The 24,559-nt window shown below is 36.0% G+C and overlaps 1 protein-coding gene and 1 long non-coding RNA gene across 11 annotated transcripts in view; one reads left to right on the top strand and one right to left on the bottom strand.

Annotated features, from left to right (window-relative positions):
- Window positions 1–24,559, bottom strand: part of FYB1 (FYN binding protein 1) — a 159,087-nt gene that overhangs the window by 19,645 nt on the left and 114,883 nt on the right. For 4 of the 10 annotated variants that reach the window (XR_289206.4, XR_002802603.2, XM_070245888.1 and 1 more), the window contains exons 4-13: window positions 14,733–14,779; window positions 12,803–12,822; window positions 12,337–12,371; window positions 11,246–11,366; window positions 8,633–8,792; window positions 7,987–8,128; window positions 4,485–4,507; window positions 3,332–3,398; window positions 2,393–2,530; window positions 679–704 (exon numbers count right to left, since the gene is read on the bottom strand). Coding sequence is in view for 3 of the 10 variants with exons in the window: in XM_070245888.1 (XP_070101989.1) it covers window positions 679–704; window positions 2,393–2,530; window positions 3,332–3,398; window positions 4,485–4,507; window positions 7,987–8,128; window positions 8,633–8,792; window positions 11,246–11,366; window positions 12,337–12,371; window positions 12,803–12,822; window positions 14,733–14,779 (779 nt within the window). In the remaining 7 variants the exon portion in view is untranslated. The remainder of the gene's footprint in view (window positions 1–678; window positions 705–2,392; window positions 2,531–3,331; window positions 3,399–4,484; window positions 4,508–7,986; window positions 8,129–8,632; window positions 8,793–11,245; window positions 11,367–12,336; window positions 12,372–12,802; window positions 12,823–14,732; window positions 14,780–24,559) is intronic. The other 6 variants (XR_011430135.1, XR_011430134.1, XR_011430136.1 and 3 more) reach the window with 2 other exon arrangements.
- Window positions 5,802–17,087, top strand: LOC138919714 (uncharacterized). Its single transcript, XR_011430137.1, has 3 exons — window positions 5,802–5,929; window positions 8,916–9,000; window positions 15,175–17,087. It is a non-coding gene; the product is annotated as an uncharacterized lncRNA (long non-coding RNA).

The raw sequence follows: 24,559 nt of genomic DNA, 5'->3' as shown, positions 1-24,559 counted from the left end.
AAGTCAGATAAACAGTCTGGAAGAATAGATTATCTTTGTGTTTGGTTGTCTCTTCTAATGTATCGATAACTAAAATAAACTTTTTGAAAGCCCCCGAATATTCTTGTGAGACAACATTTTATTTTGTTCAAAGTAAATATAAGAAAAATCTTTTACAGATCTGTCTCAGCAGGGGTAAAAAAATAAGCTGATCAAACTTCCCAAAAAAGAAACTATTTCATTTAGCAGTGGGAAATTTTCCCAATACAATATAAATTAAACATTTAAAACAAATCAAAGAAATTTAGATTTAGAAGAGCCTCGGTGGCACATAATATAGTATGTTTTTAGGAATCTTTGTGTGGAAGTTCAACATATCAAGCTCTGACTGAATGAGGGTAGGAGGACACGGAGGATGCTGGTGTCCACACTGCCTGCTTGTCTTTTTCTCCGTAGTGACCCCTAAGACTCCTAGAAGAACTGTTTAAAAACCATCGATCCTTTTTATTTTCCTCTTCCTGCTATTTTACTGTTGAGAAACCGTGGCCACCCAAGGTGCAGTTACTTGCCCAAGGTTACACGATTTATTATTTACAGTCAGGGCTTTCATCCAGCTATCATGACTATATCCAAGGCTTTCCCACTACCCCACCTGCAAGAAACTAGCTATAAAATATACGATTAGTTTTTATTACTTACCCAATTGTTTAGGAGGAGAAGGGAAACTGGAAAGCAAATGAGAACACAATTATAATCAGACTAATATAAACCCTGACATTGATTCCTTTATTTAGGAAAGGTATGAACAATTAACAGCCCAGAGGCTTATAAAGGTGAATTAATCTGCTGACCATCATTCCTTTCTCATCCTCCCCATTTCTCCACTAAGTCCCAGTTTCTGTCCATCAATTTGGAATTCAGCAAGACTTTTTTTGAACTCCAATGTTGGCCAAAAAAGTCAAGATCCAAGACATTCAGTGGTTTATTTTGCCCAAAGCCTTTGGACCAATGTTTTCAGATTTATTCTAGGAGGTTTGGGCATATTATCACACCAGAGTAAATTAAATGGACTCAATATTTTGGAGTCGTTGTAGCATAGCTCAGGATCAGAATTGTTTATTTCCACTCAAAGAGTAGAACTGCAGCGTCGAAATCAACAAAGGTCATCAGAATCTTTGGATGACCACGTTTCCCCTATGGGTAAATATATATCTCAAAACAGGAGAATGGTGAACAAGAGAGGAATATCCACTGAAACTAGAGACGGAAAGCTTATTAATAGAAGTGATCTGAAATCAGAATTGGTTGGCATTTAGTTACAACAGAAAAAGACCTTTCCTTTTATTACTTCCTGAACTTTAAACAGACACACACACACACACAATTGGAAGAATGGTGCACAGTTATACAAAAGTGTGAGAGGTCATTAGTTCAAACGATCCAAAACAGAATTAGGTGTGAAATTGGAGCAGAAAAATAATCTCTGCTTTTATTTCTAAGTAAGGACCATATTTGACTAATGCTGCATCAGCAGAAGATTTTTTATGTTTACTTTTAATTTTAAGTGTCCTGTTTATTTATTGTTGTTTTAGCATCTTATGAAAAGTTTTAAAATTAGGAATTCTATGTGGAATTAACATCTTATAAAGACTTCAGTTAAGTATGGTGAATTTCTTAGGTACACATAAAACAGTAAGAATATCCTGTACTGGCAAACATGATTAAGAGCCTTCAAATTCATAAGTATGGAATTTTTACTAAAGGGTTATTTTTGGATGGAAAGAGAAAAGTCATTCTTTAGTTTTTATTCAGACAAACTGAAGATGTTTAGAATAATTTTAGCATAGGATAAATATATAATTTAAATAGAATTAGTATATCACTATTGTGGAACAGAGTTAACAAAGACTTTAAATACTGTGTTTAGAGAAAAGAAATTCCAAATTGTGTCCTTTATTTCTAGCAAATTAAGTTTTAAAAGAGAATGTATATTTTGAAGAGTTGTCAGTATAAAATATTGTATCATAAAATGTGGTGTTGCAATTGTGAGCTTTAGATGTGATGCTACGGTTAAAAAAAGTCCTACTAAGTGGAGCATGTGGGTGTAGCTGAGTGTGTGAGGGTGTGTATGCGTGCTTGTCTATATGTGTGTGTGTGTATTTGTGCAGTTTGTAGGGAAAGAAAAATATATCTTTGAACTATGTGATAATTTTTGAGTATTTTGTGTTCCTCTTACATAAATGCATGAGTTAAGGATGACACGTAAATGAGGCTATGATGACTAATGGAAAATAGTATTACAATGGTTTAGGCCTACCAGAATTTGGTTATTGGTTATAAAATATTAGTAGCATTTGCTTAAATTAATATTAATGTAGTTATTGTGCGCTGGATTTGGTTGGTCGACTCTTACGATGAACCTTCATTATTGTCTGACTCAGAGACTTGAGGTTTCTCTCGTATACTTTTCTTTTTGTCATCTTTTCCCTTTAACATCTTCAAAATCCCCCAGGACCACGAGTTATTCTTCTCTTCAACCTGTAGCGTGGAGCTTAGGAGCATGCAGGCATTGATCAGAATGGAATAATCAGTGGAACGTGAAGACATTGGTGGACATTCATAGTTTTATAATTATGCTGTGTTGATCACTCAGGCTGTAAGTTACTCATTGTATTCAGCAAGATTATGCTATTAAGCTTATAGGTCTTGGTCTTTGAACACTGCTTCTACTAGGTAAATTATTTTTTTCTATTTAGTGAGATTTCTCTTTGTTCTTAAAATAGCAAGCTAAGTCAGGATTAAGTTTTAAACATCAATTTAGCTTTATTTTATGATCAAAAGGAAGTAATTAAAAGGTCTTAAATTTTAAAGTATGCCATTTAAAAAGTTTAAACAACTAAATAATTATTTAATGCTGATTCTGCCACAGATAGCATATGGTCTCACTTTATTTGGGTAGCCTATAACTATGATTATTATACAAAGGAGAGCCAAGCAACTGATAAAGTCTCCAGTGATGGTTGTAAAAGTAAATTACTGATTGACAAATAATTGATTGGGAAAAGTTTGAAAAAAATTATCTATAACACCTATAATTGTTTATCCCTTTTTTCTATTTTACCTCTTTTGACATAGTTCTTCTCAAGGTTCTTCTAAACCACATACCACTTCATTGGAAGTGTGGTGCAATTACACTTTCTGAGTTACTACTGCTGTTAATCAAACATTCAAATCATTTTTGGTAATGTAATAAGGAACACTATTTTCTTCTTTTTATTGTAAATAGAAATCAAAACCAAATTTCAGTATATACAATAATGTGCAAAAAAAGCAATTCACTGATTATTCTTACCCATCATCAGCATCTTCCTCTTCGATCCCATCATAAATATCATCATCTGGTGGAGGTGGGAACATCCCTTCATTTGGATTGGGGGGAAAAGTCTTCTGTTAATTTTATTTTGTCACATAAAAGTCACTCAAAATTAGATAATAAATCTGCCTTAATTAAATGCAGAAAGCACCTCTCTTTCCTATGAACTATTGAAATAAAAAATAACTTAATTTTTCCACTCTCGCATAGACAGTAGGTAAATTAATTGTTGATTATTCTATAAGGAATTCTTAGATGTGACATATAATAAAGATATGAGATATGATAAAAGGTACTGTGTGCTGGAGATGAACAGAATGGTGGAGAATAAATATGAGAAAAAGTGAAACTGAATAGAGAGTAGAGTTAAATATTTATTGTGGAAAAAGAGAAGAGAGGAGATGTCAAGAAAAAATTAATCAATAGTGAGCAGACATTCAGAAAAAGATACTGATCAATATATAAGTGAAGAAAAGCAAATGGAATGAAAGGTGAATTTGTAAACATTGATGGTAACTGAAAAAAAAAATGAAATGAAAGCCACCTTTCATTTCTTTTATTTAATTCCATCGAAGTGATATTTTAAAAGTTAAACCCTTTCTAGATTTATTTGTTATCTTACACTCCTCAGGAATCTTGCTATTTGATAAATATTTATTTAACAAATGTTTATTGAACATCTTCTCTATGCAAGAATATGTACAGGGAACTTGAAATTTGACTTCCGGGATGAGAATTTTCCTTTGTTTTGTTGATGAGGAAATGAGAGGTCCTTAGAAGTCACAGGTAAGGTGACCATATAAGTTATCATCCAAACAAGCATACTTCTGAAAGTGAAGCGGGATGCTGTTAACAACTGTGCTCAGACAATTGGCGTAAGTCAAGACTGCCCTAGGCACGCTGGAAACGGAGCCACCCTATGACCCAGAACAAACTTGGAAGAAAGAAGTGACTTGCTCAGGGTCACTTGTGGCCCTGGACTGGAATCCATCCAGGTCATTGGTTCCCAGTTCAAAGTTCTTTCTACCATATTAAGATCTTCCTCATTATTTGCAAATGAAAGCACTTTGTCACTAATATACACAAAAATAGGAAGACTTGGAGAAACTGCTGATAAAAATGTGTGGCTTACCTCCACTTCCACTGTGACTGTGGCTAGAAAAAAAAACCAGACAAATTAAATTAATGTATGAATTGTTTAGCTATCAGGAAGAGAAGTATATATATTAAGCAGTCATATCAAGGAGAAATAATATTCCAGTCAAAAGTTATCAGGACGCTATATGTGAAGAGGAAGAAAAATTGTTCTTTATCATAATAGATGAGTAGTAACAAGGCAAAAAATAGGACAAAAGAAAACAAAACAAACCTAATAAGAATAAAGGGAATTTCAGTACTATGAAAGGTATTCAAAACAATGATACTATTTGCTTCTAACATTTTCCCATGAGGCAGTTTTCAGATTATACATTATTATGTCATTTCATAGACAGACATTAAAAAACAAAAAAGAGTATTATTCTGAGTCATATAGAAATGTTGTTGCATTAAATTCAATTCTCTTTCAATATCTTATAATCACAGCATTTTACTCTTAGTCCAATAGCATTAAATTTTTTTTGAAGAGAGAAGTGACTTTTGGAAGTGACTTGGCCAATCCCACTTTTAGTTAGCTGAAGAGCTGAGATAAGAACCACAGAGTCCCGCCTTCTGTATAACGTTGTTTTGGCTACACTTCGCTGCATTCTCTGTATCACTATTTTTGCCTTTTGGATAATCTGCCAGGAGCAGATATCAGTCTGATATTACAACCACACAGTACAATTATACGCTCATATCTGATTCCTCAACCTTAAAGTCAGAATAAAAGGTTAGTCTGATGCAAATCTATGATTAATTTAGAAATAAAAACATACTCTTGCTAATGGAACTTTGTAGAAAAATATGCTAGAAATGTCTCCGTATATAAATACAGAATTGATTTTTGATGAAGTTTAAGTATATTCTCCGCTTGCTTACATACTATTTTCACATTTATTTTCTCTGACACTTCCCTTTGAGCATGAAGCAAGCAGTTAGAATTAGCTGAGAAATTGCCATTTTGGTTGGCTGCCACTCCTGGCAAATATATTTCATCTTGGAGATTCTCAAGCCTAATTCCCAAAGAACAGGGTTATAATAATCAGGACCCAAGCTGCCACACATTATTTCATTCCTAGAACAATTCTTCAACTTTCTAAAATGGTCTGTTTAGAACACAAAACATTTAACAAATGAAGTAGTTGCAAGACGAGCAGAGTGTGAGAAAAGGGGAGAAGGGAAGAGAAAGAGGAATGGATAAACGGAAGGAAAAAGGTTGGGAAACATGTGGAAGAAAGTTTGGTATGTGATGGAGGAGTGGTATTTGCATTTGCAATTTTCTTTCCTTCAACTTTCATGTTTATTACAGAAATTGCTTTACTTGAGCAGAAAAGGAGGACAGCTGTCAGGACCTGTGCTTTTAAGCCTCCTGTCTGCTCCCAGGGTTTGAAGGGCACAGTCAGCTCTCCTTACGCTGGAGAAATCTGCAAAGAGCAGGTAAAGAGAGCAACGAACCAGGAGGCATCTGGGGGAGGGAGAAGAAGAGGATGGTGCCTTCTCTTATTCTTGCCAGGGCAAGCTGCCGGCTATAGTCAGCATCTTTCCTTGTCTTCTACGGACAAAGCATGTTCTGTTAGGAGACCTCCGCCAGCAGCAGCTGTAGTTTCAAAAACAAAACGTGTGTAGAAATTGTGTCTCTTCTTTCATTTTCTTATTAAATATGCATAAGGGAGAAATAGATGCTGGTAAATATTGTGGCATGGTACTTGGTTAAGATATGGAGCATTAAAACCATACACCTCCTCCAACCCCATTTTATTAAATAGAAGATTCTTTTTCTGCCACGTGTTTACTAACCAGAGCATGTCTTTTAGAGTTGTGGTGTATATGGACTTGATAAAATGGAAAAGGTAATAGTATTAGTTTTGGGAAATAGACACTTACTATAGTTAAATAACGTTTCATTTTAAGAACATCATCCCTTTTTTGTGGATTTATTATTTTTTTCTTGAGTATGTGCATCAGTGTAAATATGTATTTTTTAATATAACTGCGTTCTTTAACACCAAAATAAGAGAAATACATTTTTTAAGAAATAAATAAAAGATAAACATAAAGTATATACGTTGATAATATATGTGGAATGACATTCTTATGTCCAGAAAATTCTGTAAATCTCAGAATATGGCCATTTAGAGCTTCAACTGACCTCAAAAATGACATTTAGTGACTCCACACTAAGTCAATGTGTTTCTGATTATTAAAGCCAATTTATGATCCGTAAACTCCAGCGCATACATTGCATGTTTTGACATATGTTGCATAATTTATGGCCATAACTTGGTAAGAAGGCATTGTAGGCTATAATTCATTTTAGAAAGACAAAACTGCCAAGAAAGCAACACAAGTTTTATTGACGACACGAGGTAAAAGACCGCAAGAGGAAACTTAACTCTTCATATGTCTTACAAAGTAAATTGCTATTTTGATAATTTTACATTTTTTAAATGGCTGATAATTAAAACATTTTTTTCTTTGTAATTTGAGTTATCAAGAATGCAGACACATTTTTACCCAAGTGAGGATCTAACACAAATCTTGTGTTTTGGGATTATAGTAGAGGTTTCCCAGTTCCACAAAGTGGGCATAGAAAAACAAGGATTCTTAACTGGGTTGGAGATTTTCCTCCTCCCTTTCCTTCAACTTGAAGGGATTATGACTTTATCAGGAAAGGGAGATATTGGAGAAAAGAAGAAATGAAAGGAGAAAGGGAATGGAAAAGCAAGAAGAAGAAGAAAGGACAAGGAAGATCAGAGCTAGGAAAGAGAGACAGAAAAGGAGGCATGGAGAAAGGAAGCTGAAGACAGAAGAGGGAAAGAAGGCAAGAAGAGGTACATGGAGAAGATGACCACTCTCTTCTCCTGGCTCCTCCAGAAAGGACGTCTTGTTCTGTTCCTCTGCCCCAGTAAGGTCTTCCCATAATTCTTTCGGGGAGGTTACTCTAATCTAGTGGAATGCACAAGCCATGGAGAGTTGGACCCTTGGTTGATTCTCAAGAGAATTGAGCTTTCACTTTTTTACTTTTAAAGAACCAAGTAGAATTGTAGTAAAAAGTATTCTTTTTCTCTGTTATAGTTTCATATATTTGGACTTAGATATATTTGGACTTAGAGATTTCAGAGCAAAATATTTATATATTTTTTAGAGCTAAATTTTATATTTCATGCTTCCTATTTTACAAGATCATATTTACTTTAGGCATATCCCTAAGATCAAATCAGAATGAATATCATAAAACAGCGTTTTGGGATGACAACACATTTGACGAGATTTGGCAAATGGCCCGTTATATGTCAAGTAGTATTTGACGTATATAACTAAAGAGCAAAATAAAAGACTATGGAGTTTCAAATGACCTTTCACTCATATTGGCAATTTAGTTTAGTGATAGACAGCACTAGGAAATCTGGAAGGTAAAATTCTAGGATCTTAAAATACAGAATCTCTGACAAGGAGACAGCGTGATCTGTTTTGCATTTTGTGTTTGGACGTACCTGCTGACGTCATCCTGCTCTGCAACGTCGTCATACACTTCTTGGTCCTCTTCAAGAGGTCTTGACAGAGCACCAAGAGAGGTTTTTTTCCGTTTCAAGGAATCATAGTCAATCTCTACAGCGGTTGTCTTAATATAGCCATCTACCAAAAGAGAAAATGATCTATGTTCAGGTAACTGTAGTTTAAATATTTTAAAGTTGTGAATAAAATGTCAATTGCACATTTGCTCTTTAAACTCTCCCTTCATTTCTTTGCTTGCAATTCTGATTTATAGACTTCCCATGCAGACACGTTTTATTGTACTTTGTCAAAGTCTTATGCTGTTGTGGTCTCGGGTAAGCCTAGAGTCTATTTTAAAGATTCCAAGGTCATTCACAGGAATCATTTTTTCCTTTTAACATCAATGAAGAACTTAACGCCTTTTGTTCTTCCCTGGAATAATAGAAATATTTACACTGCTCCCACTAAAAAGATAACACAGATGAGGTGAAGAGGGAGCTGTACCTGTTATTCTAAATCTTCTTCTCTTTGTCCATCTTGTAGAATACTCCTAACTTAATGCTTATGAATATTCTGGAAGAATTTGCACATTTAATATTGGTTCAAAAAGACCACACTTTGAAGTCATAGGAAATTTGCACTCACATGACCCCCTTGTTGTTCTGCCCAGCCATTTTCCTTCAGGGTTGTCTGTGATGCGGATTATTTCAATTTGCTCTCCTTGCTTGAAGCTCAGCTCATTCTTTCCTCCTTTGACATCGCAGCAAGCTTTGGCTAGATGGATGACTTGAATAGGGCCTGTTAGCTGCAAAGAGGAAAAAACGAATGACAACAGGCTTCCTTACTATTCAGAAACTCTTTAAGGAATGCAGTTTTGAAAGACAATATGTCCACAACTTGCCAACCTGCCTGTTTCCAACTTTTACAGGTTTGAACTAGAAATTGAGGGCGAGTGTCCTTCTGGTGAATGTTCTTATAGGAGGGGAAAAGTCACAGGGGTCAGTAAAGAACAGGTAAGCATGTGCTTGGGGTCCAGGAGAGTGGCAATGATCTGTTGACCTTAGGAACTCTGTGAAAGGCTTGCAAAGGAAGCTCTAAGAACAAAATACCACTTATGTATGACAATCCACGCGGGTGCTATGTGCTTTTAGGGGATATGCGGGTGGTCTGCTTGGTAAACAGAGGCTTTCTCCCTCTTTGCATTGTGTCATTATTCTGATGATTCTCTGCAGGCCTAAAACAGCAAAAGGAAAGTAGGTGGTGGTGGGCTGTACTTGTGGGAAAAGCATTTTTTTTCCTTTTCCTTTTTTTTTTTTTAATGTTGTGGTATTGTCTACCTATAAATTTGGAGTAGACATTACCTGCTATAAGTAAGGTAACATTTTAGAAATAGCTTTGTGAACAAAAACATAGGAAACAAATGTTATGTGAGGTTTTAAAAATTAATATCTTGAGTATACAGTGGTTTCTTGCCAGCAGGAGAATAATCTAGTTTAGACCATGAATTCCAAACTCCTCGTTTCCTAATCCTAAAGTGACATCTTTTCAACAGAAGTTTTGGATCTTTTGATATGCAAATTCTGCATTGTGATTTTTGAAGAAGCTCTGTCTCATTTTATTGAACTTATGATGTTATGAATTGTGAGACATTTCATTAATTATGTACCACTAAGAAAGAAAACAGCTTAATTTAAACTATGTTAATAATGTAAAGATGCATCCTAAGTTCAGAATTTTAAACTGAAATATTTTCTATCTTAGAATTAATGAAATGTAACAGTTATCACATTTACTTATCTAATTTTAACATCTATTAACATTTTGTGAAAGGAACATAGCTTGTGAAGTCCTAGTCTTCACAAACCTTTGAGTTCATATTTAGTGGTATGATTTCCATACCCTATCTTTTTCCTATTATTATTTGAACGAATGAGTGAAACAATGTCAAATTGATTTCTCCAAAAGAAACAAAAGGAAAAACCACATAATTTCTTCAATACTATAAACAATGTCTTCATAAAAAGTGTGTTAAGAAGACTTTCATTTATGAAATTAAATTTTCATATTTTCCACATGAAAAAAATGTTGGTAGCCATACATTCTGTATGAGTAAAATGTTTTACTATTCATACTGTAATATAGTAAGCTTTTTCACAATTTAATGAGAACCTATGAAAGATACGTGCCTTATGTGTATTATTTTATTTAATTCCACAACAAAATTTCAGGAGAGGTATCTTTATCCTCACTTTAAAGAATAAGAATCTGAACTTCAGAGAAGTTTAGTAACATGCCTATGATCACATAACCTGCATGTGTGGCTAGAATTTGAATCCACATCTGTCTATTTGACTCTAAGCTTTACATTTTCCCTGCGCTGTACTGTAGAATCTTTGTTTTAATATAATACATATTCTGGGAAGTTATATATAAATCTAATTTTTATAATTCAAACCACATATTAAATGTTCCAGAAGAATTAAATATTTAAAGGAAACCTGATATGAATCCTTTTTAAAGTGAAGACTAGCTCTGTAACTCACTTAATCTGAATTACACTCTAAATATAGCTGACATGCCCCATGGGCCATGTCATCAAAGATGGTGTAGCCAGGAGAGTTTAGCCTGCTGTGCAGTGATAGTGAGTGTAGTAATAGAAGTCGCACCATTAGAAATCAGAGATTAGAGAAGACAGAGGTCAGAAACCTAGGCAGATGAGGAGGGATGAGAAGCAGCAGGTATCAGAAGTCAGCATGTACATAGGCTTAAAATAAAGGCCAATATGGAAGTCGGGTCTCAATGCCAGTAGTCAGAGTAGCTCATAGAAACTTTATTCTGAGACAAGTCTGGTTCATATGGAGACACCTGTGTATTTTGCACCACTATAATACGTGCCACAGGGATGTCTGTGTGTGGTCCTAAGCTCACAGTATTGTTTAATATGAAATGCGTAGCGAGGAGAGCCAAGATGAGTGTGAGTAACCGAGTACTCATTCACTGAATCAACATAAAGTTTCCTGGGTGCCCACTAATTATAAACCACCATAGTTTATTTGGATTTTATCATATTACATTTTTGTGCAGGGATAAAGGAGCGTATTGAATAAAAAAAATTACTGTTATGAAGGTGGTTAGTCTTTAGAAAACAGCAATTAAGTAATTCTCCAGCCATGTAAGCTTTCAAGAATGGTGCCCCTTTTGGGTGAAAGTTATTAAAAGAGGCTACACTTTTTCACTCATCAGCAAGCAAGCTCTTACTTTGAATTTCTTCTTTACTTCTTGTTCTTTCTTTTCTCTCTCTTTCTGTTCCTTTTTCTCCAGCTCTAATCTCTTCTTTTCCTCCTTTTCCCTTTTCTTCTCTCTTTCTTTGGATGCTTCTCTGCAGATAAAAATTGTTAGGTTGTTTCAGCATCTGCAGGCATTGAGGGGTTAGGACTCACTATCCAGAGAGGTTTTTACCCACAGCAGAAGATAGTATCTGAAGGACGGATGAAGGTGAAAAGCAAAGGGTTGTCAAAATTCCTGGGTGTGTGAGATTGCTCTTAAATCCAGTAGGAGGCACACCAGTGAGGATGCCTTCCAAAGACTCTGCTTCCCCTTGCAACTTGTGCCAGCCAGTGGAAGGCACTGTTTATAAAGGCCCTGTTCTTGCTACACGTCCACATGAATAGAATTAATCTCTCTCTCTCTTTTACGTGCATGCACTTACAGGTACACGTGAGCACACACATGTGTATACATTCAAACCTTAGTCAGAATTGGTTGAATAAAAACTGGATAGACAAAATTAAGATATTTGAATCAATAAAAGATAAAATAAGATATTCATTTCTACTTTCACTCACTTTCCAAGAAATGTCTTAGTCCTAGGCTACCCAGCAACCCGTTTTGGAGCGATGTTTAATATCTTTCCACTTTAGCAGGCTGAAACTTTGGCATCTGATACTGTGCTAACGTATTTCTCACAGCACCCTTGGGAGGTGAAACAGTGCCCAGGTGAGGAAGTTGTGACCTATAAATGAATTCATTTGCCCAAGGACACACTGAGAACAATAAATTCAGATTCCTGGTTCCATGATTCCCTTCTGTGGTCTGTCTAGCAGGCTGTAAAGTCTCTAGCCTCTTATACAACAACATTTCAACAGAGTCCTCTGTCCTCTGTAAAATCTTTGGACAAGTAAAGAATCTTTAGTCCTTTGTATTGAAATAAAGGTTATCATTATATATATACCAGTCACTTGAACAATAAAGCTTTTCCCCCTAGTGTTGAATATCCATCCACTCTCCCTCATACAACCATTATATTCATCTTAGAAGGAAAATATCATGGTAAAAAATGTAACTCATACATGTCTTCATATGTTTCTCCTTCACTGTCTTGTTCCTGGCAAGAAAAACATTAGTAATGATTAATTTTAATTATTCAAAAAGGGAACCTACACGTATTACATTGATCAAATACTTAGTAAAATAAGCATAAATTTAAGTGTATGTAAATTTGATTTACTTAAAATATTTTTTTCCTCTTTAGAGATATGCTGGGAAAGTAAGCACAAAAAAGATTTCATTTTATATCCTGCTCTATAATCCAGATGGATAGCCAGACTAAAGTGTATGTTTAGTGCTGCACAATTACTATGAGTCAGTGTAATTATTAGTATCTAATGTCTCAAGTATTTTTGATGAAATAAGATTATAAATGGAAAAATATCATATTACTTATAAGAATTTTCATTTGTTGGTTTATACTAAGAAAAAAAATCACAATAATCGTTAAATATTCTAGTTACAGCAATATAAGGAAAAAAAACTGACCTCATCTAGATTTCCAGTACCTAAAAAGTTTAAAAAGAGAATAAAATTTAATATACTGTAATTAAGAAATCCTTTAATACAAGATTATTAGCTGTAACACAATATTGAAAACAGTTCACACTCTAACAGAACTTATACTTTATCAAAGATATAGAAGCACAAAATAGAATATGTGGTTTAGATCCCTACTATGGCTTTTTTGATCCTTGTAATTTAATTATAAAATCATTTCATTGGCTTTCACAAAATAATGCAAATGCCCCTAAATTATGAAATATCTTTTGTTTTCTTTATAAAAAGCACGTACATTTGGTTTTGTGGGTTTGTGTGCAACAAACGTATTATCAGAAAATCACAGCTAGTTTGCAGTTTTTGATTTATTTATTCCTAAGGATTTACTTTTGCGTATAGAAAAACCAAATTAATTAGATTTTTCAAAAACGTATTTTACTGCTCAAGTGTTTAGCAATATCAACAAATTACTAGATATTAAGACATAATCTAAAACAAAAATAATAAAAACATGTGGTGTTGGTATAGGAACAAATAGACCAGTGGAATAGAGCAGAGAGCTCAGAGACTGGTACATAAATTTACAGGCCCACACATATACACACACGTAATGCACACATGAACACACACATATATATGCACAGACATATGCACATCTATAGAGTTGATATAGTACAAAGATTGCATTATAAATTAACGAGAAAATGGTGGATTTCAGAGTATGGGAATGGGAACACTGGCTCCATACATGAGGCAACAAATCTGGATTTCTACTAAGTCCTCAAATGTGGCCTGCAAGGAGATCAAAGACCTAAATACAAGGGATAAATGTCATAGAAGATGATATTTTTATTTCCTAGGGATAGGACTTCTTAAATAAAACTTAAAAAGCATAAACTATAAAGTAAAAATTAATGAATTTGATTATATCAAAATTTATTTCTGTTCAGTGAAGAACAGCACGGGCTAAGTTAATCAACCATGGACAGAATGAGAGAAGATATTTGCAATGTCTACAACTGACATGGGATTAATATCTGTAATACAAGGGAACTCCTGCAAGTCAACCCAAAAAGGATACTAACTCCAAGAAAAAAATGGTCAAAGGATACAAACGGGCAACTTACAGAAGAGGAAACCACAAAGGCTAATAAACAAACGAAATACTCAAACTCGATAGTAAGCAGAGCTATGAAAATGAAATGAGATATTTTAGACATGTAAGATGGGAAACAATGGGAAAGCTGCATAACACCATGCACTGAGGAAAGGTGGGCGTCTTGGAATCTTCCTGCCCTGCAGGTGGGAGTCTACACAGACTCCCAGTGCTCTCTTTTGGAGAGCACTCTACTAGGTCAAAATGAATATTCCATAGTTTATGAGCAGCCACTCCACTGGTGGACATACATCTTAAAGAAAGTTTCTCAGAGGTCCACATGCGGATGTGGACAAGAAGGTGCATTGAATTATTATTTGTTGTATCAGTGAGTTGGAGGTAAAATGTGAATGCACAGGATGCATACCATGGAGTACTTAACAGCAATAAATTATACATATAGCAACATGGATGGGCCCCCAAAACAGTATGCTAAGTATAAAAAAAAAAAGACTAGAGTGAGCTATAATATATTATTTAGGTAAATTGAAATATATACACACAGACAATAGTATGCAAAGAATATATACAAACAGACACATACACATTAAATGCATGAGAATATTTGTCTCTAGTAAGGGGAAGAGAGTAAAGGCAGTGGGTCATAGAGATAAAAGGGAATAAACATAAGTAAAACAAGAGAGGGGTCTTGCATGGACCAATGATGATAATGACCCATTAACAACCCTATGAGAATCATTAACTCAAACTTCTGTATCTGAGGTAACAAATAAATACATAAAACATCTTTTTGCCCCTTACCATCAGAGTGCATGACACTATCTTGATTTTCTTCATTTATAGGACTTCTAAAAACAAGAAAGAAGAAAAATGTAAGTGAAATAAGTAGATGCTCACCTTACAATGAAAAAGAAAAAAGAATAAAAGGACCATTTTTTGAATTATTCTTTTCTCTTTAATATCTGCTCTGATTGAAAACTTCATAAGTCATTGGAATAGACTTCAGCCTTTTAGTTATGCTGCTACTGCTGCAAAAAATGGAGAAGCGGGAACTTGAGTACAGCATTGTCCATTGTAGTGGACGCATACAATTAATCCATTGCTTCAGGGCAGTAATACATTCTCTGTAAAACAGCAGTGTGTCAACAATTCAATTCTGGGATTCTGAGGGCATTTGATTGGTTTTATGGTATAGATACCAAAGAGAATTAGTTCCGAGTCTTAACTTCTTTCTCTTTTCCAGATGTTCTCCACCTGGCTTTACTTCCATCACTTGTTGCTTGGATTCCAAGATGTTTCATCCCAAACCACTTCACTCCAACTGCTGTTAACGGTTATCAATACGTGGGCCTCACAAATCCCTAATGATTTACAGAACCATCTATATTTTCTATTTCTACCCTCAGGTTGATTAGCATAGTTGGAGAAAATTGCCATTTGACTGCTTCTGGACATTACAAATAATTGGCATTCAATTTCAACTGTACCCTCGACACTTCTATATCTCATTACACTTTATTCTAGTCAACTCTTTCTTGTATCATCCTTCTCAAAGGCTATTCAAAACATTCACTACTTTCCTCACATCTCCTATTCCCCCCCTCCCCTGTAATTAAATGATCTTGTGTCTTGCTTCACTGATAAAATAGCAGTTATTGGGTGTGAACTCTCTTAAGAAAATACATTTCTTTAATCCACAAACTTATCTACTGTTATACCCATGCTTACCTTCTCCCTACCAAAGTTTTTCTTTCCACCTGTGTTCTGAATCCTATCTGAATTAGCAACGACTTTACCCCTTTGATCTTATTTCTTCTGTGTCATCATATTACTTATATTATTATTATTCCTCTTCTTTCACTCCCATCCCTAAATATCTCACTCTTTGTTTCCTCCCTCAGCCTGAGTTACTCTCATTCATAAAGAACAAATACTTCTCTTTACCTTTCTAACTTCTACCTTACCACAAGATAATCTTCCTTTTCCCAGCCAAAGTAGGAAAGCCGTCTACACTCATGACTTGACTTCCTCCCCTCCCACTTGTTTCTTCATTGACCACACTCTGGCTTCTATCGCCAATCCTTCAATGAAACTACTCTTAAGAGACTTAATTACCAAATCCACTGGACACTTCTCAGCCTGCATCTTTCGTGATTGCTTTGTGGCCCTTAACAGTACTGTATTGGCCATTTTGCCTTCTTTGAGTCTCCTTTGTTTCCGTGAGAAATCTCTCCTGGCTCACTTCTTGTCTCTTTGGCCGCTATCGCACAATTTCCTTTGTGGGTTTTTTCCTCTGAATTCCCCCTTAAGTGATGATGTTTCTTTGTGTTCTGATCTTTGCTTTCCTCATTTGTTTCACTCTACATCTATCCCTGAATAGTCTCATATACCCCAAACTTCACATATTATCTTAATGTTGGTGACTTCCATATTGAAATCTCTAGCCCAGACCTCTCATATATATATACACACATCTTTACTTGGATATCCCACTGCAGGTTCTATATTAACATCTCAGAAGTTGAGAATTCCCTCTTCCATTCCAATGCAAACCTGTTTTTCCTAGGTTTCTCATCTTGGGGTGGTACCACAATTCACATATCCACCCAAGCCTCAAGTCATCCTTTATTTCTCACTCCTTTTCAGTCCGACATCAAATTAATCAAGTTCTGTCAGCTCTACATTTTTAATTTCTCCTATAATTCACATCCCCCTTTCATTTCTCCCCTCTCTCCTGCTAGACACGAGAATAAGACTATATCATCTCTGGCGTGGACTCTTGCAGTAGCCATCTTGTCAGTTGTCCAGTGATCAAAATTGCTCTTCATCTTCCCCTCCCTTCACACACTGCTGCCAGAATGATCTTCCTAATGCAAAAATATGTTTATATCCCCCTCATGTTCAATACTCAAGCCACTTAAATAATTAGGAAAGAGTGTTACTTGAAGCCGGGAGATGCTGGTTGCAAAACTAACTCCATTTGAAGAATGCGGGTTGGAAGTGCCTTGTTATCACTAAGACCATAAAAAGGGCTCAGGGGGTACGCTTGTGGCTCAGTAAGAATTGCCATGGACGTACGTGTCTCAATCTCCACCTCAGCTGGTAAACATATGGGTCATCAACTGTTAATCTAATAAACTCACATTTAAAAAAAAATTAAAATTTAACTTATATATGCTTAGTGTTTAATTTGGATAAGTGTAAAGGCCTAGTTAATCACCTCATTAGCTCGGTCACGATAAAACACTTGTTTCCCTGAGTGAGTCTTTGTAGTCTTGACTTTAAAATCCGTGCCAATCTTCCTCTATGTTTTGATATGTGGGCTGCCAGCACAATACGGTCGCTGACAAAGCAGTATAGGTTTATACCCGGTAACCGAACCCGTGCCGCTGAAGCAGAGCATGCTGAACTTAACCACTAGGCCACTGGGCCTGGCCCAAGTCTTTTTGGTCTTGAAAGATTCGGAATTAAACACAGAAGTGATGGAATAAGTCAAACCCATGGTACGAAAGTTTATGGAATAAGTTTTATAATTATTGGGACAATATACATATGCTCAACATTTTAAGTACTTATAATATTTAAGGGATTTGTTACATTAGAGAATATTCAGTTAGGTATGTCAAATCAACTTAAAATTTCTGATTTAGAATTTTTATTGTCGTCGAAAAGTATGGACCTTAAGTGCTGAATGTCAACAGTTGCTCACATCAAAAAAGGAGAGTCAACCAGACATTACGGGCTCCCCATAAAAGAATACGTCATCACCTAGGATGGGATCTTGCCAAAAAAAAAAGAACTAAATTTGATCAAGCGACCTGTACATCCAACTACCAATTTATAGGAAATACAGAAAAGAGAGCAACACGTAAGCTACGCTATAGGAAGCAGCCAGCAAAATCTAGACTGAGAACAACTACAATGCCCACTAATGACTTGATTTCCACTACAAATACATTGCAATCAATAGAAAAAGAAGTGATAGAGGGTGAACTTTCTCGAAAGAGAATTACAAAATATATGAGCCAATAAAGATGGGTAGACTTTGCTTGGATTCTTATTCAAACTTGAAAAAACCCCACACACTCTGGGGCTGGCTGGTGATGTAGTGCTTAGGTTCAAGTACTCTGCTTCTGCAGCCCAGTGTTTGTGGGTTCGGATCCTGGGCGCAGACCTACACACCACTCATCAAGCCATACTGTGGCGTTATCCCACATACAAAATAGAGCAAAAAGAGGAAGATTGGCAACAGATGTTAGCTCAGGGCCAATCTTCCTCACCAAAAAACAAAATAAAACAAGACACCATACACTCAATTTAAGGGACAATTGGAAATTTGAACACTGACTTTGTATTTTATGTTACTACATATAGTCAATATACTACATATAGAAGAGGGATGTGAGGTTGGTATAGATGAAACAAGATTGATTATGAGTTTATAATTGGTGAAGTTGGTGAAAGGGACAAGAGAGCTTATTATACTACTCTCCCTGCTTTTTATATGCTTAACATTTTTCAAAATAAATATGCTTCTTAAAAAGTATAATGCAAAATGCAAAGTATAAAGCAAATGCAATTGGAATATTTAACAGAACTCTATGTGGTTTAATAGATTTACAGGAGTCATTTAAGCCTTGGGAGGGTTTTGCTTAGTGGAGTTACTAAATTTGTAGTCAGGTATTTGAAATGCTTAAAAATAAAATTCAGTATATAAATTTATACATGCAATGTGAAACACGTAAGGAAGTTTAATTAACTAAATTTATAAACACAACTATTGATTTGAAAAAACTTAGTCTGAGTTGTTCAATCATCAGTCAAAGATCCCCCTGAAAATAATTATTCTTACTCAAATAAAACTTACTGAGGTATAAATAAGATGGCAAGTTATGTTATGTAAAGGACTTAAAATAAGTTAGGCCTTTGCATTATCAACTTTAATGAACTGAATATTAATTAAAAGCACAAGACGTAAATCCCTTTGACATCAAAATACACTGACATTCTGCAGAACAAAATCCATAGCTCTTTTCATGGTATACCAGGTTCTCATGATCAGCTTTGTTCTTTTACAATTTTATTTTTCACATTTCCTTTTCTTGCATCATCTTCTTTTCACGTACTAATACTGAACTAACTTACACTCTGAACACTTGCTGGTTTCTAGTTCCCCCGTGCTAAGCCCGTGCTGTTTTCCTTTTCTGGAATAATCTTCTTCTCATCATTCCCTGCTTGTGACCCTCCTTAATCTGTCAGCCTCTCCTTAAACTCTCCCTCCTCTGCGAGGTTATCCCAGACTCCCCTAAGCCCACGCAGTTGCTGCGTCTCTGTGTCATACCTGCTCCATTATAGTGGTTATTTTGTTTGACTGTAATTATAGAGTAATTGCTTGCAGGTTTGTCTTCCTACTATGACACAATAAGCCCCTTGAGGAAAGAGGTTGTCACTTTGTTGGTTAATTTGTTACTATGACTGTCATTTTTAGAAAGCCATTAGAATAATTCCTGTCATGTATAGACTTTGATTTTTTTTTATTTGATGAATTAATGATGTCTCAGTAAAACTAAGAAACTAGAAGAATTTTTATTACTAAAGTGAATTGTTTATAAGGATTTTTGAAAAAGAATGTTAAGTCAAAAAGATCACTGGACTTGAAGTTTACTTCCTAAAACACTTGGATGAATAACAAATAGTTGCAAATTGAAGGGTGTCTGTACAGCATATTCATACGAATGTGCCTGCACGTTTGTGCAAACCATTTATTACTCATAGGCAATGTTTGCATGCACACATTTATTCATGGACCCAACATTACAGCGTACAAATCTTACTGCTCTTTTAGGTAGGTCTGAATTTATAATATGTATAACATTAAAATATTCAATAAATATGAAATAGTGATAAAAATAAGAATGATAAGAATAAAAGGGAAAAAGATGAGGAAGAGAATGGATGAATGTCATGCATAAACCCAGATCAAACTGTCACAAAGTGCTCAAAAAGTGTTCCAGGCATTGAGAAAAGGCCCACAGAAACAAACAATGAAACCAGTCACCATCCAAGTCACAGAAAACTCCGCAGAGGGAGGGGTAACAGAGAAGAAAAGGAAGCTTATCAGCTGTTATAGGACGGCTATTCAAGAAGGCCCTTCACCAGAGCTCTTTGTTTGTATGCTAACGCATGCAGAATGAAATAGGAAAAGTGAAGTTAATTTAATATTGTGGCTGTCATTTTTAGAAAGCTATTAGAGCTCTAGCTCCTGACTTTTAAAGCTATAAAGCTATTGATATTTATAATTTATTTGCTATTCATGACTTTAGCTTTTACTTGGCAGGTTTTTTTAAAAAGAAGATGGAGGAAATCTAAGTGACACATAAAACTTTGCTCTATACCTGCCCTTACTAGAATGAAATCGTATCAGCTTCTCTCTGGAACATGACTTCCCACATTGAATGCATGAGGAATTGTAAAACCATGACTTGTTGAAGCCAATGCTCTCCAATCTGAGTTAGGTGAGACTATCTGGTAAGGCACGAATGATATGGCAGGGCTCAAATTCCAGAAATTTTTAAGCATTTCTAATTAATAAAAAGGTAATAATGGTAAATTCTTACTTTTCCTCTAATTTTAGAGACAAAAAAAAATTTATACTGACTAAGAATGACCTCAGGGTAAGAACTGTTTAATCTTTTCCAATCTTAGTGACTTCCCACTACTTATTATTTTTTATTACTTCACTTTTCCTGTCTCATTACTACGAATAACCATGTAATTTGTTTTGTATACCAAAATATGTAACCATTGATTCTGTTTTCATGTGAAGAATTAATTATACTATTAAAATTATAATTAATTTCTTAAAATAGTACCAAAACATGTTACACTACAGATGTTGATTTGAACGCTAATAATGATAAACATGCTCATTTGATCCATTTCAACTCCTTATCAAATGTCTGAGTAAAATAGCAGAAAATGTAGCTAGCTGTTTTCTGACCACTAGGTGGGGAAACAATACAGTTTAAAATATAATATAACTTTGGCCTCAACTAGTCTATTTTTAAAGATGTTTATTATTTCTAATTCTCACCTGCCTCCAATCTTTTACGTTCTGAAGGCATCCTGACCTGAAGATGTAATTACAAGTGACTTCTAGGAGGTAGGTAGGTGATGAAGCCCACCAATACCTCCTGAAATTCCTTCTTTGATCTCAATTAGAGATTCCTTTTGTTGCCTTAAGCAATACCGCCTCTCCACCCTAGTGAGAGCTGTAAACCTTATCAGTCATTTATTCCTTTGGGAAGCCTGTCCCCCACCTGAGCACTGGTTTCCAGTTGCTCTAGTCCTTGGTTCCAGGAATTCTCCCTCTCTACACCATTATCATTTTCCCCTCTTAATGGATCTTTCCACCATTTCCACCAAGATACAGACTGTTATTCCTTCCATCAAAAAAAAAATCTGGGTGCTGGCCCAGTGGAGTAGTGGTTAAGTACACATGCTCTGCTTCAGGGGCCCAGGGTTTTCAGATTCAGATCCCGGGCATGGACCTACACACTGCTCATCGAGCCATGCTGTGGCAGCATCCCACGTAAAGTAGAGGAGGAATGGCACAGATATTAGCTCCATGATAATCTTCCCCAAGCAACAAGAGGAAGATTGACAACAGATGTTAGCTCAGGGCTAATCTTCCTCATGAAAGAAAAAAATCTCAATTCCATTTTTTCCACTAGTGACTGCCCCATTTCTTTGCTTCCTTTTTCTCCTTAAAGAATTGTCTATACTTGCCTTTTCCAGTTTCTTTCCTTCCATGCACTTTTAAAGCTATTTCAATCAGGCTTATATCCCCATTACTCCCCCAAATTTCACCCACACTGTCCTCCAGTCTTCACTTATTTGGTCTTCATCCTCAGCCGACAGTTGATTGCTGCCTACTCCTTGGGAATTTTATCTTTACCTGGCTTCTAGGACACCACATGCTTGTGTTTTTCCTACGTTAGTGGTTGTTCCTTTTTACTCTCCTCTGCTGATTTTTCTTCCCCCAGGCCTCGTACAGTTGGAGTGCCCAGGGTCACTTCTTCTCCTCTCTAGTTATACTCATTTCCTTAACAGTGATCTTAACAGTCTCAAGAATTTGTGTGGAATACATGCCTATGGCTCTCACATTTATGTTTTTAAACCAGAACACTTTCCCAAACTCTTTACTTCTTATACCCAATTGCCTCCTCAACATCCCCATTTGGATGTTTAAGAGACACCTTGGATGTTTAAGAGAAGCTTAACATAGCCATGCCCTCTGGATCTCCTCCTCACCGCCCCCCCCCAAACTCGATCACCTTCAGCCTCTCCCATTTCAGGTGATAGAAACGTCATCCCTATGGTGGCTCAGGTCAAACACGTTGGAGCATCTTTGATCCTCTTTTTCTTTCATACCCTGAATCCAAATTCTGTTGCTTCTACCTTCAAAATATATCCAGAATCTGGATACCTCTTCCCACCTTGACTGTCATCATCCTAGTTAGAGCCACCTCCATATCTTGCCTGCATTTCTGCAATATCTGCCTAGCTGGTTTCTCTGCTTCAACATTGGCCAAGGTCTCTTTTCAGACAGCTGTTAAGGTAATCTTTATAAAATAGAAGCCAGAAAACATCACTGCTCTGCTCACCCTCTTTCAGTGGCTCCCACTTCACTTAGGATAAGAGCCACAAGCTCTAGCCTGACCCACAAGGTCCTATAGGAACTCAGTCTTTTCCTCCAACTCCTTCTCTTGCTCACTCTACTCCAGCCTTAGTTACATCCTTCCTAGTCCTCGAACATTCTAGGCCTTTGTTCCGTCTGTTCTCTTTGCCTGGAATGGTCTTCCTCCAGAGATCCACATGCCTACCTCGCTCACTTCCATGAGCTTTGCTCAAGTATAACTTCTTATAAAGGGGCTGCCCTCACCTCTCTGCTTAAAGTTGCAACAAGAAGTCCCCAACCCCACCCTCACACTACACCACCTAACCCTGCTCTATTTTCTCCCACAACACTCGATATTCCCTAACATATTATATCCTTGACTCGTTTATTATTTTTATTCCTTTGGTCCCCTTCCCCCGTCTTATGAGGGCAGGCATCTTTATTTTGTTCACTGATATTCCCTGACTCATATTACAAAGGCACAAAATTGTGGCTCAAAAGATAATTGTTGAGTGAATGTAAAAAAATCTATTAGAATTTGACCTGAGTGGCCTTTGATTAGAGAGGGGAGGAATGGCATTTGCAGGCTGACAGAGGGAACACCTGGGAAACATACATGTGTGTGCTTTGAAAGGTGGTAAAATGAGGAAAAGCACAGAAACATCCATATCTCACAATTTTACTTAAAGATCATCCTGTAAATTTCTTCTCACATGAAATATAAATTTTTGCACCTCAACATTAAGCCCCATTTTGCTTTCATTTCCTCTCTGTACCTCATCTGGCTTCTCCTACTTGGGGGAAAGTTTCTAATGCAGACATTTCTTCTCTTCGGAATTTTCTTGAACTCTCTGACGGCAGCCTGAAAGTCTTTTATTATATGCCACATTTTTATTTTTGGAAAAAAAATTGTCTTATAGGTGTCCCTTCGCTTTCATTTCCTCTTTTCTCTCCATTTGACAATTAAGTTTCAGTTACTCTAATTATAGTTTATCTAGGTAATATAACACAGAATTTTTTTCCTCTCCATCTTTCTTCTGAGAGTAAGTATTTTGTGGAGCTGGTAATTCTTAGATGAAACAGATTTTCTAATTAGGAGTCCTTAATAAGATGGAAATAGGAAAAAAAAAAGATGGAAATAGGAATGAAGTAAAGTTTATTACAATTAGTGAGTTTTGCTAATTTCTGATGAAAACAATATTACCAGTGAGAATTTGAGTCTGGCTGGTTGACAGGCCCTTTTCAACTTTGCAAGAATTCCCTGCAAAGCTGGGAAATTGACCAGCATCCTTATGAAGAAGGTGTACTGACTAGAGAATTGTTTTTAAAATCCTGTCTTCCTTCTACAACTTTGTATTCCCCACCTTATCATAATAGATTCTAGGGAGTAAGTTGACAGGAAAAAGAGTTAACCTAGCAGGCCTGAGGCTGCTATTTTTAGAAGAATCTGCTATCAAAATTGGCCCTTGGTTTGTATCTGGGAACTCAGCTTCTAAAACATTCCTTACATTGATAAGAAAACTTGCCTGATCAATGAGAGTGCTTTGCTGTGCCTAGACTATGTAAACAATGTGATTTATCATGAACATCTGCTTTCCTTCTAGAAGTCTGGTATTTTGGTAGTTACTAGGCAGAAGGTGCCTATGTGACCAGCTCTCAATAAAAATCTGTCTCTAATGGGCTTCTCTGGGAAGCAATATTACATATTTGTTGCATTTTTATAGCTGGAGAAAGGAGCACTCCGTGTGTCTGCTCCCAGGCTTTGAAGGAGTGTTACTGTGATCAATCTTAGCCACGAGTCCTACTATAAGGTGAGTCCTGTGAATATTTTCAGTGAGTCATCAAACATATGGGTGGTCCTGGGGACACCCAAAACAGCAGGAATAATGCCAAATACTCCTCTCCACAATTTCTGTGATCAAACAATACCAGTCTTCATGTCTTAGAA

The sequence above is a fragment of the Equus caballus genome, chromosome 21 (assembly GCF_041296265.1).
Source record: "Equus caballus isolate H_3958 breed thoroughbred chromosome 21, TB-T2T, whole genome shotgun sequence".
Taxonomy (NCBI): domain Eukaryota; kingdom Metazoa; phylum Chordata; class Mammalia; order Perissodactyla; family Equidae; genus Equus; species Equus caballus.
Note: the sequence above shows the minus strand (reverse complement) of the source record. Positions and strands in the feature narration are given on the sequence as shown.